The 15,813-nt window shown below is 36.1% G+C and overlaps 1 protein-coding gene across 1 annotated transcript in view; it reads right to left on the bottom strand.

Annotated features, from left to right (window-relative positions):
• Window positions 1-15,813, bottom strand: part of ERBIN (erbb2 interacting protein) — a 114,319-nt gene that overhangs the window by 18,053 nt on the left and 80,453 nt on the right. Inside the window, exons 11-22 of the mRNA XM_031051494.2 lie at window positions 14,954-15,028; window positions 13,558-13,702; window positions 12,980-13,052; window positions 12,247-12,376; window positions 11,784-11,899; window positions 10,096-10,165; window positions 9,034-9,133; window positions 7,167-7,288; window positions 6,461-6,631; window positions 5,507-5,689; window positions 3,163-3,280; window positions 1,304-1,487 (exon numbers count right to left, since the gene is read on the bottom strand). Of these exons, the coding sequence (XP_030907354.1) occupies window positions 1,304-1,487; window positions 3,163-3,280; window positions 5,507-5,689; window positions 6,461-6,631; window positions 7,167-7,288; window positions 9,034-9,133; window positions 10,096-10,165; window positions 11,784-11,899; window positions 12,247-12,376; window positions 12,980-13,052; window positions 13,558-13,702; window positions 14,954-15,028 (1,487 nt within the window). The remainder of the gene's footprint in view (window positions 1-1,303; window positions 1,488-3,162; window positions 3,281-5,506; window positions 5,690-6,460; window positions 6,632-7,166; window positions 7,289-9,033; window positions 9,134-10,095; window positions 10,166-11,783; window positions 11,900-12,246; window positions 12,377-12,979; window positions 13,053-13,557; window positions 13,703-14,953; window positions 15,029-15,813) is intronic.

Below are 15,813 nucleotides of genomic sequence, written 5' to 3'. Positions count from 1 at the left end.
AAGCATTTTATAATTACATTAGTAAGTAAATTGATCTTCAAATTTACGCAAATAAAAACTAGTTTTTTAAATGGTGTAAAAAAAAAATTGCAGGGATAATGAATTATAAGTATGAAATTATTATACCTTATTAGTAAAAGAGCTAGGAACTATGCCTTGTACACTAAAATTAGCCTCTGATTTTTACTGCCTTTTGTCCTTTTTTCTTAAAAACAAACCAAAAACAAAACCACAAAAAATCCCAAATCAAAAATAAAAACCTCCAGAACAAAAACAAAACAAAAAAAAACTCCACATCAAAATAAAAAACAGCAATCCCAAGAACTATTATTTAACCATATTTTAAAACATTAAAATTTTAATTATTTAATGAATGATAAATAAATTTATTTAAAAAATTAACAACTGCCATCCAGAGGGACCTTGACACACTTGTGAGGTGGGCTGATGCCAACCTCATGAAGTTGAACCATGACAAGTGCAAGATCTTACACCTGGGTCAGAGCAATCCCAGGCACAGCTACAGGTTGGGCAGAGAAGAGATTCAGAGCAGCCCTAGAGAGAAGGACTTGGGGGTGTTGGTTGCTGAGAAAATAAATATGAGCCGGCTGCAGTGTGCGCTCACAGCCCAGAAAGCCAACCATATCCTGGGCTGCATCAAAAGGAGTGAGACCAGCAGGTCGAAGGTGATCCTGCCCCTCTACTCTGCTCTCATGAGACCTCACTTGGAGTATTGTGTGCAGTTCTGGGGTCCTCAACATAAAAAGGACATGGAACTGTTGGAACAAGTCCAGAGGAGGGCCATAAGGATGATCAGGGGACCGGAGCACCTTTCATATGAAGACAGGCTGAGAAAGTTGGGGCTGTTCAGCCTGGAGAAGAAAAGGCTGCTTGGAGACCTCATAGCAGCCTTCCAGTATCTGAAGGGGGTCTATAAGGATGCTGGTGAGGGACTCTTCATTAGGGACTGCAGTGACAGGACAAGAGGTAACGGGTTAAAACTTGAACAGGGGATGTTTAGATTAGATACAAGGAAGAAGCTATTTACTGTTAGGGTGGTGAGGCATTGGAATGGGCTGCCCAGGGAAGCTGAGTAGGTTCCATCCCTGGCAGAGTTCAAGGCCAGGTTGGACAGAGCCTTGGGTGACATGGTTTAGTGTGAGGTGTCCCTGCCCATGGAGGGGCGTTGGAACTATATGATCCTTTCCAACCCTAACTATTCTATGATCCTATGAAATAGCATGAAAGATTAAGTAACATTTTTCTATTATATTTGCTCAGTGGTATACAGTGTCTTACAAACCTGATCTTGGATAAAACAGCAGCATGTGTTTCTTTGTCTGGAGAACAGAGAGAAATATCTTGGCTACTATCAGTATTTAAGGAAACAGAATCAGACATTCGAGAAGGAGAAGAACAGTTGCTGTTATTCTGATTGCTATTGTGGGTAGCTTCATCTGATAAGGAGTCAGCATCTTTTGAATCATCTGAAAAAAAAATTGCCAATTTAGGTACAGACACATACATCTTTTTAATAGCCATTTAATTTGTGCATATTACAGAATCTAGAAACTCTCACTCTTCATTAATTCTCACTAAATTTAGGAAACTAAAATGTAAGCTAACTCCTTTGAAAACATCATTTAAGCTTACAAAAGACTGTTGGCAATAGTTCTTAGTTCTTAAATATTGGCTCAATGTAAACAGCCCTCATCTGTTAATTAAATTTAACTTGTTGCTTTATTCCAAGTTTCCTTGGCATAACCTAGTGCTACATTATGTAATATTTCCCCCAAATAATTTTAAAATCATATTTTTGTTTTTGCAATGATTCTGATATTTTGTATTACATGAGTCTATTAGCCACTATGAAATGGACTGCTTAATTTGCAGGATTTTGAAAATATGGAGATTTACTACTTATGACAAATCATTGTTAAATAGCAGTTTATTAGACCAAGAACTCTGAAAAGACCTAGATCACTGGATAAGTTCTGTGTAACTTCATAAATTGAAAAAAAAAGGAAACAAAAGCTTTGTTCTGCAGAGCTGGAATTCAATGCATCCTAACTGAGCTTTGCAGATCACTTAGAATAACATTTTCAGATTTACGCCTGTGCACATTGATCCTCATCCAATGTATGCACACACAATGTATACTACAGTCATATAAAAATAATTTCTCTGTGGGACTTCAACTCATCCATTATTTTCATGCAGGTGTACAAATACATTTAAATTTTTACTTTAAGACAATTACAAGTGCCAAAATCATGATTTTGTGAAACAAATGTCTATCTCCAGAGACAAGAAAGAGTTCTGACTTCCTACTGCAGTCAGGCATAAAAACCCAAAGACAGCATTGATAAACACCAATCTTTTCATCTCCATGTTATCCTTAGCAGACTGTTCCTGCTACCTTTGTGTGGTTCTCTTTCATCCCCACTAAGTCTTACCTAATGGCCAGAAAAGTCTTTTGTCCTGGGAAGTACTGAACTAGGATATCACATGAAGCAAAATAGTTTGTTCTCCAACTTTAAATTGTGTTTTATCTGACTTCGAGGTAATTCCTTACTGTTAAGGAAATGGTTACCCAGACTGGAATTAGCTTTCAGAGAATACAGAACTTAGGTAATGAAAATAATGTTCTGAAATTCCCTGTTAGACAGAAAATAGAGTGAAGTGACTCTGGAGTTGCCACAGCAGAAGTTTCTTAAAACTTGGGAAGAGAGCACAGCTTCTCTGAGAAAGTTAAATAACCAATATTGCTGCCTAAAGCACCAATAATCCACAATATCTGAAGGAGGGGTAAATTTGGAACATTTCCAAGGTAAATATCACTTTCTGACGTCCTTAAGCATATAAAGACCATGTTCAAGCTAACAATTCCTAAAACATACCATCTCCTTTCCCCCTTTGTTTTTAAACCGTTGATGAGAATCAAGAAAATTAGGATATCAACACAACTTGCTCCATGACACGTTCATGTATAAGATACTGATTTTTTCTGCTTTCATTACTTAACTAGAGAATTTATCATCTTTCTTCTAAAACATGCAAATCAAATCTGATTTTACATTATTATTTGAAAAAGCTAGCCATTTTGAGTCAAGTAATTATCAGAACCACACGACACTTTAATTCCTTTTTTTGGTATCTAACCTTTTTTATTATTGCCAAGAGTTACTACTTTTGGTTGGTTTATGGAGGTTTCTATCAGTGGTGGTCGCATTTCTGCCATTTTCATCTCTTCATCAGAGGATAGTTCTTCTGACTCCTGCTAAAGGAAAAATAGTTTTATTCTGTGCATTTTAAATAACTGCTTAAAGGTTAAGTGAATGCTACCCAAACTATCACTCACTGAACAATGAAGTGGAAAAAATAAACAAGCAACATAACATGGGCATAACGTAAAAACTGGGTAGTGCATTTATAGTGCCAGTCAACTGAATTTAGTCTTATTTGCCACTGAATTATCTTTAAGAAGTGGCACATGTGGACTTGCATTGCTGCTGATGAAATCAGTGAGAATGACACTCAAATTGGTAAGTTCAGCTGCAAAAAACTATTTGGAGCCAGCAGATGCAGCCTCTGTTCCACCACTAAAGATAACATCCAGCTGAGTTCAAGTCAGAAAGCTATCAAGGAACCAGCTGGGTATTCTTTTCAGAAAAGAGCTCAAACTGAAACAGCTATAGAGTAGCATTACCAAGACACTGTTAGGAATGGAGAGGTATGCTGTGGGAAAAAACTGAATGAGCTTGTCTTGCCAAGAGTAAGTGTAGCTTGGGTTTATATTTTGAAATTTACACTGGGGTGAATTCCAAAAGAAAAAGAAGTTATTAAACTTCAAGAACAATGGCAGAGGAATAAAGCAATGCTGAATACACTTAAGCTAGAAATCACTAGTTTCTAACCATAAAATGGAGCTCAGGGCACTGATGAAACTTACTTAACAAAGCTATTACAAGAGCAGCCATATAACTAATGCAGTATCCTACTGCTGGTCCTGTATTCTTACCATCTTTTTCAAAAAAACAATCTTTTCTAGTGATATTTTGAAGGAAAAACACCCTTCCTTCTCTAAACTAGAAATTTCTTTCTAGCAAACATGCTTCCCATTATAAATGTTTTAAAATCCATATTGCAGATTGCAAAAGTGGTCTGTTTTCAGAACATTTAATGTGTGGAACCTAATGCAGCACCATCCTTCCCATGATATAAATATGTGGCCAGTTCTTTGAACTGCAGGAAGGAAAAACCTAGCTAAGATGTAGCAAACAAGCTATGATAGTCTTCATTAAAAATTAAATGAAAAAATCCACCTATTTTTCTCTGCAATTGGAACAGACAACCTCTTCATTGGCTCTACCACATCCTTTTCTATGTGACATACAACAAGTGTAATCAGTGTTGAAATGAAAAACTTAACACACATGGAAAGTTTAAACATGTGGATTCAAAAGCAACAGAGTTACCAGGTGGTCATTACACAGACATAAGGAATTCAGTATCCCTGATGGACTATACACACGGCTGCCTCACCAGCCAGCTACAAAAAATTGTTGTCACTAATGTTAGAGAATTAATACGATTTTCTGAAATTATGCTTCAAAACTGAAGAAAAAAGTCAAAACCAGTATTTTCAGAATGTATGTAGAATTAGAAACATGCTACTGTGGAAATACTCAGCAACAACTGCTTGTCACTAAGTCTCTTCAGCACAAGTGTGACATATGCTTGTTCTACTGCTTACACAACACAGGCAGAAATAAACTGCTTGCAAAACTGAAAAAAACCTTCTACAGGTTGTGACTGGCAACTGATTAAGTAACAAGTTCCAAGATCTGTCATAACTGAGACACTCTAAATAAACGGATACATGGTGTTTGTGAGACAGATGCAGAAATCTTAATTTTAAAGACTAAATAATTCTTCATCAGAGGTAAATAGGTTAATTTATCAATATTGATACATATTGACATATATCATTATGTCATGAACATATTCATGACTGTTGACTAATAAACACAGAGGAATATATATTTTTAAACCCACCTTTCACTTTTAATTTGAAATGAATGTGCATATTCACTTGGTTTTGATTGCTCCCATTAATCAGATATTTTTTCATTCCAGTGACAAAATAAGTTATTTTAGAAGAACTGATAATCAAGCAAACCCTGGAAAATTGTGTAAAATCTTAGTATGAGTCTTTTCACAGTTCAATACTTGGGTAAAATTTTAAATGAGTTTGCTTTATTCTTCTTTAAATCCAGGTGTCTTTCAATATGAACTTTTTATTAGCTCTTTCAACTTCTAATTAATATACTTAATAAAATATAATCTGAAGTGAGAAAAATATTGCACTGCAATCCACCTGTATCTACAGCACTTACAGAGGGCAATTTTCTGCTATTGTCAACATAAATTTTCATCTTCCAGAGTATTCAGTACAACACCAGCACAATTCTTTGACTGCTATAATGTTATCACAATGCCATACCTCAAGCGTGTCTTCATGGTTGACAATTGTTTTTGTGTTCTGCGAGGTTTTAACAAGTGCAGTCATCTGTGAATTTGCAGTGCTGTGCTCAGCTTCTGGTTCAGTAAGCTTCTGCACAGAGCTTGCTGCTGAATATTGCTTTCTCTCATCTGCTTTGTTCTTTATTGAAGCAATTTCTGAAGTCTACAGGATTAAGAATATTAGCAGAAAAAACATCCTGAAAGCTTTTCAATAACATGTTAGAGTTAACAGTATATATTTTTGGAATATGGAATGGCAAATCATGAGCTTTGAATCTACAAAGCATGAAATGCACCAGGTATGAAATGATGAGGAATCTCTGCAGATCACTGAGGTGCAGTCCCTACCCTCTGTAAATCAGTTTGACTTTCTTCCTTTGTTAGGGTCAATATGTATCATTAAACTTCTTGTCATATAAAAAGACCAAGAATAGGTACAATGATAACACCAATGACAGAACCAAACAATAGTCCTATCACCTATCGTGCTACATCAACCTGTTAGAAACTTCTGACTCCTGTGCCAACTTGCTATGATTGCCTTCCCAACTTAAAATGCAAAACCTCCAGTTATAAAGGCAGCAGTTAAGATCCTCATAGATTATCCTGAATTTCACTGTGAAGTCTGATAGAGAACCTGAGAATGACAAAGATGTCATCCTCCAGAAAGTGAAGAAGCCAGCTCCTTAACACATCCATAGTTTGATTTGCCTGAAAATCAATTATCTTTCCTTGCTCTTATGGTCAGGAAAATTGCTACTGCAAACCAGACATTTATCACAGACATTGTTAGTGAAGAGGCAAGTTCTGTTCTTTAATCTGACATTTTTTCTTGCTAAGTGTTAGTAAGGAGGGAGAGAGACGTAACAAGAATCAATGACACTCTAGATCTTTGAAGTTCTTTGCAAAGACAGAGAAGAATATTATCCCTAACCTTTACCCCCACATCCTTTACAGAAACTGTCTGGCCTTCTCGTTTTGACTCCTTGGCAGTATCCTCAGAAGATTCTTCATCCTTTAGCCTATGCACAATTGTCTGGACTGTTTTCACCATGTTCTTCAGTTCATCAGGATATGGAGTTGGATATCTCTTCAGGTTGCCTTCCTGTACAGAAAAAATTAATAATGTTTTACATTTAATCAAATGTCATAATTAAAACATCAGCTTTAAAACAGAAAATGAATTTGGACAAAACACTGAGCAGTCTAGGATCTCCACTTTGCTGTTTGAGTCTACCTGCACTGATGCAGACTTAAGTTTATTACACTTAGCAAGGCTAAAAATCACTATTTTTTTCCCCTCAAAAAAAAGTGTCAATTGATTTCAAGCAGGAATAATTATTTAAATTATTGTCATTTATTTAAACCAGGTAGTCTCCTCGTTATGCCCTATCTTGCCTTAGATCACCTGAGAGTATTTCCCTTGTGCTCCACTTTAAATGATCTGACCAAAAAAACCCAACAATCCAAACCAAAAAAACTCAAACCAAACCCATGGTGTTTCACCCTGATAGATACTCTGAACAATTGATTTCTTCAGCAGAGCAAATTCCACACCCAAAGTAAGTGATGGGATTTGTGGGTGGGAATAGTAAGAGGGAGGGAAGCACCAACTATTCAAAAATAAATTCAATACTAACCCGAGGTGGAGCCTCTCTCTCATCTTTGTCTTCATCACACTCAAATGCCACCTGAGCACGCTGTTTCCGCTGTTCCTCCCACAGAGACGGATTGAAACTTTCATTATCAGATATGAACATAACTAAAAGAAAAAAAGACTCTCATAAGAATAGGATACATAATGCAAAATAAAAATCTTCTTTCTCTTTTTCTTGAATAGTATTGGTGTGCTTTTGTATGCATTCCTCAAAGATAAGAGACTAGCAGCATCACTAATTGAAGATTAGCTGCATGGCCACTGCTTTATGAACTTCGCTGTATTTTCATAAGAGTAAAATCCCTCCCGTGAAGTAAAAAAGCATACACACAACTGTTCACTAGTATCAACACTCACACCTGAAAATTTTGGGCAGAACTCTCCTGCAAAGTATTTTTATTCCTATATATGTATAAACATGAAAATATTTATTTGCATATATAACAATGTAAATTATATAGATGTATACAGCCTGGCTTCCGTGATGTGGTCTAATTAAGCACAAAAGAATGTTCATGTGATTTCATTTGATTTAAAAATTAAGAATGACTTAGTAAAAAATTTTGCATTATTACTGATCGTTAAAAAATTCTAAGGCATCTAAAACTTCCGTAAACATGATTTTGCAGAAGTTATACAAATGAGAGAAAACGTATAAAGCACTTCTTGCTTAATTTTACAAGAGATAAAAATTCTTTTGCATAACCACTGTCTCTTATTCTAGCATGCCTCCATGATTTGTGTTACACCAGCTAGGTTCTATTTTAGCATGCCAAACAGTCTAGCACATCTGCCACCACCACCACCCCAGTAGATGTATAACCTTCCCTAGTAATGCCAAGACTGTTAATATTAACTTCTATTCATGAAATAAAAAAAAATACATAATTACAGGGCTCATCAAATGCACTGGAATATTTGTTACTCTGTGTTTATTGAGTAAACTTAAAATTTTAACACATCTGAAAGTACTGAACTTGATCCTGAAATTAAAATCTGAATTTAAAAAATGCTGTCTACTGAACTTTAAAATTTCTGCTTGGAATGACCATCACAGAGGCAGTAATCTGTCAAAGTAAGATGAATAAGTAGACCATCCCTTGCCTATAGAAAGAAATCCTGGCACTTGGATAAAAAAAAGTCCAGATGGAGAGAATGCTTTCAGGAACAACTGCGAGCTTCACTGAATCTCAAAATGATTTTATAATTCTCACATTCTATCACAGGTATTGCAGATGCATTACCTGTGTTTTACTGCATAAGGCAGTAAAAGTGATGTGCCATTTACTGCTTTTACTAAGATTTTTCATTACGCTTTTCTCAGTGTACTAGACACTTGTGCCATAGAGTAGCAAATGTTGCCACTAGTCAGTTTTTAATTATTTCCATGGATGTGTGCCTCCCCCCATCCAGTTCTGTCGAAGCAGCACAAGCTTTTTCCTTTTGCCTGTGAAGTGAAAGTGAAGAAATAAAGAGATTTGTCTTCCTCAGGAAATTTGGAGAGGGACTTTTTACAACAGCAGGTAGTGGCAGGACCATGGGAATAGTTTAAAGCTGAAACTGGATAAATTTAGATTAGGTATTAGGAAAAAATTCTTCACTGTGAGGGTGCTGAGGTACTGGCACAGGTTGCCCAGAGAAGCTGTGGCTGCCCCATCCCTGGCACTGCTCACGGCAAGGTTGAGTGGGGCTTTGGGCAACCTATTGTAGCGGAAGATGTTCCTGCCCATGGCAGTTTACTTCAAAATTGTATTTAAGTGCTATCTAGTAAAAATCATATTATCTAGACAGTCTTCCCATTATTATTTTCAAAAGTGAGCATTCTGACAGGGTACTTGAGAGATTCTTACCATCCTCGGTCCTTGGTTGCTGGGGGAACATGTAATTAGTAAGCACCGTTTTCTGTGTGTCAGGGTCAGCTTCCTTTTGAAGAGGGATAAGTGGTTTAGACTAGGAAGAAAATGAAAGAAGAATATCTTAGGAGAATATAACAGAAAAGTAAATATGATTTACATATCACAGAGCATGCCTCCCCTATTACTTTGAAGACCTTGTATTAAACCATTTCTCCTCTGAGTAATTTTCACAATATGAAGTTATTAACATGTCTGTCTTTGATGACTGGCTTTGAGAAGTGAAACTCCATAACAGCTTTAAGACAAAAGCAATCATTGGATTTTTAAAATTAAACCAGTTTCTTGCTAGGACATATTACTATCCTGAAGCAGGTAGATCTCGAATAGAAAGACATATTTAGCCATTTAAAGCTGCAATCATACAAACAGAAAAATTTTTACTCAGTTTTTCATATTAACACAAGGGCAGGGGATTCTTGAAATTACTGTATTAGTAGAAGTACCTTCCACTCTAAGGCTGGTGGATTTCTGGCAGCCCTGCACACCTTAATACTGTTCCAGAAATCAACATACAGAGAACTTCAATAGACAGCAAAAATACAAGGCATAATACAAGTGCATGAATTACTGTTTAACAGTTTACAACTGAGTCACAGAGTTCAAAGGTGTGGCAAGACACCTAGCTCAACAAAAGGCATGATGAGCTTCCCCAGTGATGTAACTGTGGAAGAAATAGCATGCTACACATCCAAGTACTAGCTTATCAAGCACAAACTCACCTATGTAAACAAGCCTTAGAAAAACAAAACTGAAAAAACCCTGGTATCTCTACATTTTATCTTCTAATGTAACGGAACTTTGCTGGAAGTATGTAAGTCTCCAAAGACAGGTAGGATGAGTGGTTTTTATTTTAGGAGAATGGACTTAGTAATGTCAAGGAATTATTGATGCAAAGACACAATATCAGGTCTCATTATTTAACAGATGGCTCTGTACTTGTCAATTCCACTAGTAATAAAGTCAACAATCATCCATTTTTAACTTTAAAATAGTTACCTGATTGTCTGATAGCCACATAGCAGTGAGTTGCTGCAGTTTAGTAAAGGTAAATGGCAAATTCTTCAGTCTATAAATTACAACAAGAATTTACATAAGTACATCTATCAATACTGTTAAGACCGCTAAAAATCAATCCTGAATGAGAATGTAGAAATGTTCAAAAAGTACATTTACAGATGCAGCTAAATTAATAACTATTGACAGTTGAAAAGCAACAGAATTTAATTTATCTTCAAAGCTATATCTGGAATTAATAATTCAATGTAATCGCATGTCTATTAAGAAAGAAGTGCTACATCCAAAAACTGATTTTTTTTTCCTCAAGATGTATGTGTGGGAAAGTAAACTGGATAATGGGAGCTATGCCATTAATGTATAAATCAAGCTATAGATGAAATACGTAGAAGCTGGATTGGCAGAACAGCAGGGAGAGCTCAGTTAGACTTTTCCAATCTATTTCAGTTCTACACACTGGTGAATCAAAAGAAAGAAATGTTTTGTCCATTTTTAATGACCAGCTGTAATAATACACATCTGTCTCTTCACAGAACCATAGAATGGTTTGGGTTGGAAGGGACCTTAAAGATTACCCAGGTCCAATCTCCCTGTCACGGACAGAGATATCTTCTATTAAACCAGGTTGCCTAAACCCCATTAAACCTGGCCTTGAACACTGCCAAGAATGGGACAGCCACAGTTTCTCTGGGCAACCTGTGCCAGTGTCTCATCACCCTCATAGTGAAGAATTTCTTCCTAATATCTCATCTAAATCTACCCTCTTTCAACTTAAAGCCACACCCCCTTGGTCTATCACTAGATGAGCTCTCCAGCTTTCCTGTATCCCCCCATCTTTAAGTACTGGAAGCTGCTCTAAGGTCTCCCTGGAGCCTTCTTTTCTCCAGGCTGAACAACCAACCCCAGCTCTCTCAGCCTGTCTCCACAGGAGAGGTGTTCCAGCCCTCTGATCACTTCAACAGGTCAAAATCTTGTGTTGTGGGCATAAGAGCTGGATGCAGGTGTGGTCTCCTGAGGGCAGAGTAGAGGGGCCTGACTGCCTCCCTTAGCCTGCTGGTCAAGCTTCTTTTGATGCAGACCAGGACATCATTAGTTTTCTGGGCTGCAGGCACATATTATTTGCTAATCTTGAGCTTCTCAGCAACCAGCAAACGCAGCTCCTTCTTCACAGAGCTGCTCTCTATCCAGTCTCTGTCCAGACTGCAGTTACCCCGACCCAGGTACAGGACCGTGCATTTTGCTCTGTTGAACTTCATGAGGTTTGCATGGGCCCGCCTCTTGAACCTGTCAAGATCCCTCTGGATCCAACACATTCTCCCTTCCTCACCACGCTCAAGTATTTTACACTATGCTCTGGTACAGTTTTGAGTCCTACATGTGCAGTACAGGAAGCTATTACTTTTTGAGCAAGAATCAAAGATTTCATGAAAATAACCAAACTAATTCCCCACAAAAATAATGTATGTATTGAACCTGTGTCATTAAAGACATTAAAGACAGCATAATAAAATGGAACTGTACAATCTAGAACACAATATTAAATACATGCATTTCAGTCAGCTTTTAAACTGTGCATGAGATTAGGAAAGACTGCATAATACATTCACAAAAATATCTCTACATCATTACTGCATTACACAATTTCTACTTGAATAAACGCATTCACAAACCTATTGTCACTTAGATTGATGACTTTTAATTTCTGCATATCACCCATTTCTTCAGGGAGGAATTCAAGCTTATTAGAATGCAGAAACAAAACTGTTACATGCTTCCAGTTTCCAATCTGAAAAAAAACACCCAAAGAATTAATTCCTCTTCACAACTACAAATTTGCAAATTTTTACTGTTTTAAAACTATTAATATTAAAGCTATCTGTACATGTAAAGTAGAATTAGATTTATTCTTACATATTAAAACCTTGTCTTAGTTTCAGTACACTAGCAATAAATGTCTAACTCGCTTGAAAAGATTCAGAATTTAATTATTTGAAAATCTGTGTATTAGTATACATTCTCCTTTAAAAACCTACACAATCTACTCAAGAATTATTAACTTACCTAAAAGTTGTACAGACTGTGTAGTTAAAAAGACATCAAAAAAATCTTTCAGTTTTGTAATTAAATATGTACCTCTGATGGTAGCTGTGTTAAAAAGTTATGATCTGCAGCAAATGTCCTTATATTACAGAGTTGCCCAACAGATGAAGGCAGTGTTTCAATTTCATTGAAACTACAGTCCAGCTCTTCTACTGATATCAACCTAAAAAAAAATTTAAAAAAAATTTACTCCTCTACATATGCTGAAAAGAAATACAGTACAAATACCCTTTATTCATACAACAGTTAATTCTGAGCCAATTATTTTTGCTATGACTCGTGATTTTTAAACTGAACTGCAAAACACCAAATAACACATTTAAAAAAATCTGCTGATAAATAGGTGAAAAAATCTCCCTGTAATATAAAAAAGAAACGTATATCTTCAGATTGACTTCTTACAAGCATTTTGATAGTGGTTCAATTATTTGAAATATTTACCAGAGCTGTGTTACTACCAAAAACAAAATGTAGGCAGCTGACTGCCTTTTAAAATATTTTGTTTTCTTTCACATTCAAGTTTTCTTTACTATATCGGTAGCCGCATTAAGTGAGGAACGTGTCTTTTGATAGTAAATAATACATAAAGAACATACATGCTGCAAACTACAACTAAGATATGAAAGTACTTGCTTTCAGTTTTACTGACATTCACATGTAGAAGAAATTAAATGAAGTAGGTATAAAAACATTCAGAAGAGGAGCCACTGTTACAGAAAAGAATGGAGAAAGGCAATTCATCCCTTTATTAAGGTGAAATACCTACCCTCCTATGGAGTCTGGCAAATACATTAACTGGTTTTCATCAATTTTAAGTGTTGTTACCTTCTTCAGGGAACCTGTAATAAAATGAACAAGTGAATCAGAAGGACATTGGAGTTCATTAGTTTTATTTCAACTGGGGGGGGAGAACTACCTACCAACAAACAAAAACAAACGTAATAAAAACCAAAACAGACAACAACAAAAAAAACCCACAACAACCTATGGGCAAGCAATGACATCTTCCATAGTCCTTGGCATGCCTACGGTGCTATATACCTAAGGAAATAATCAGACGAGTTGCAGAACTTGTTTGCCAGCCTACCATGTGTCAGCCATGCAGGGGGAAATATATTTCATATTTTTTTACGGTCAACGGTTTCTCATCCATTTACAAAGTATCTATATAAAGTCAAGAACGCTCCAAAGCAAATTTTATTATTCAGCTATGCACTACAGATTTATCCAAAACTGGCACTTTTAATCAACTGAAACAGATCTAAAACACCATTTATCTATTCTCAAGTGTTCTGTGTCTAAAGTATAAGTTTTTAAAAACATAAAATAACTGAAAATACAAACCAATAGACTCTGGCAGTTGCTGAAGTGAATTACTGGATAACAGTAGGTCTTGCAGGCTTTCACAGCCTGAAATACCTTCTTCAACTACTTCAATGTTGTTTTTAGAAACATCCAAGTAGGTCAGTTGTTTCAAAGTGCCTATGAACTAAAACCAAGAGAAAATAATGTATTCTAGAAAGTGCAAGTTCAAAACAAAACATCCAGCAGATCTGACAACAGCAGAACTCTCAGGTGTAATGCCAGAGAAAAAGAGAGAGCCTACTTATAATGCTGAAAAAAAAATCAATTTAATGCAACATATCTGAGCTTTATAATGAAATATTTTATGCAGATACAGTTGATGTTTTTCCACGCACACACACAAACACACCAACATAATTCTGCAAGTCTCTGAAGTCCGGCTACTGCAAATTCAGTGGTTTGATCAGCTACTGTGAATCAAGTAACTGAAGCAGTAGAACAGACCAGAAATAGATAAGGCTATCACTAGGCTCCAGTAAAGTCTTTTAATGCTTATTTTCCCCTTTTGTGTAAAACTGCATCCTACTTAACCTCAAAACCAACAACAATGAATCCCTAATTGTAATAAACTGAAGAAACTAGCTAAAATATAAGCTTGTTATTACCTTTCCCTATGAACCAAGAATAAGTTTGAAGATGCAGTCACTTTCAGAAATAGTTTCACTGCACAGTAAAAATTTTTAATATATTGACTCAACTCTTCAAGGAAGAATTAGCTGAAGTGAGAAAAAACAGCAGAGGACTACTGATCAGGCAAGAAAAGCTTCATGTCAGAAGACTGCTAGGGTTTTTAAGTCTGAAAACAGACCAGTTGCTTCCCAAAGTTAAAACACTCATTTACTAGCTCACTGCAACCTAAGCACAGGTTCACAAGTACTGCAATAACATGTCAGCCTAAACTCCATTTAACTCTGAGAGATGTCAGGAATGCACAGTCAAAAGAACATTTTGTCAGGAGCTGGCTATGCTCCCTGTATACAGACAGATGGCACCTGAATAGGCACTCCATGCTTTACAGCTGTGACCAGCAAAATTTCACAGAACATACTTATCCTGTAAATTCATTCTTGCTGTCTCATACAAAACAATCCCTTTTTGGAAGGACCCTAAACTTGACTGAGGATTTGATCTATGCTTTTACCCCTGAATTACACCATAATTTTTACATGAGAATTATGTAACTTTCACGGAAAGAAAAGCTGTGTATGCAGCTCTCATGATCAGTGACAATTTCTAAGTGAACTAGTTAAGCATTTAAGGGGCATTTAGCCTTTTGGCTTTAAGTAGAATTAAAACTGCATTGCACGTTTAACATATATAATCACTGATAAAGAGAAAACCAGTGTAAATTAAGATACTAAAAATAAAAACTTACCCCTGGAATAAGTGTTAGTCTATTACCATCCAACCAAAATTCCTTTAACCCACTCAGTTGTTCAAGTACTTCAGGCTGTAAAGGGAAGTAAATTTTAAGTAAGTTTGTTAAAAAAAAAAAGAAATTAAAGGCAAAATCAACTTCATTGATTAATCTATTGCAACTTTAAGTAATACCTTATTATATCTGCTAAACACACTTTTTTCACTGGCTCAAAGAAAACCCTGATAATTCACTTACTGAAATGTAAATATATATTAGATATACAAAAATCTCTTAAAATCTTGACCACAGCACTAAATTATCTTTATAGAAAGGGATGGTTTTTTGGTTTGGCTTTGGGTTTGTTTTTTTGTGTTTTGTTTTTGTGGGTTTTTTTGTTTTGTTTTCACAGATAATATTATTTTCCGATGTGAAAAGACAATAAGTAAATGTTATGTGTAGAATTTCCTCCTTTGTGAACAAGCTCTAAACCCCCTTACATTTCATCAACTCAGAAGACCTGTTTTTCAAAAAACACAATTTTGTTATTTTGAGGAAAAGGAAAATGACTTTTAGTTTTCTAGCAACAAAGGATGCATCTGCATGACACAAGCAAACCAGCCCCTTCATAGAGTGAAGTTTAGATTGTGGTTCCATTACAGTTTAATGTTAGAAATATCTTATGTATCAGGGGTCTTCCTTTCTGTCCTTTACATAAGAAAGGCATCACATAGGCCAACCTCCAATCCTCTGGGACCTGCCCACTATACCAGGGCTGCTGGTAGATGCTGCAGAGTGGCTTAGGAAGCTCCTCTGCCAGCTCCTTGAGCACTCTTGGGTGCAACCCATCTGGCCCCATAGACTTGTATACATCTAAG

This window comes from Melopsittacus undulatus, chromosome Z, assembly GCF_012275295.1.
Source record: "Melopsittacus undulatus isolate bMelUnd1 chromosome Z, bMelUnd1.mat.Z, whole genome shotgun sequence".
Taxonomy (NCBI): domain Eukaryota; kingdom Metazoa; phylum Chordata; class Aves; order Psittaciformes; family Psittaculidae; genus Melopsittacus; species Melopsittacus undulatus.
This window is presented reverse-complemented; position numbering and strand designations above follow the sequence as displayed.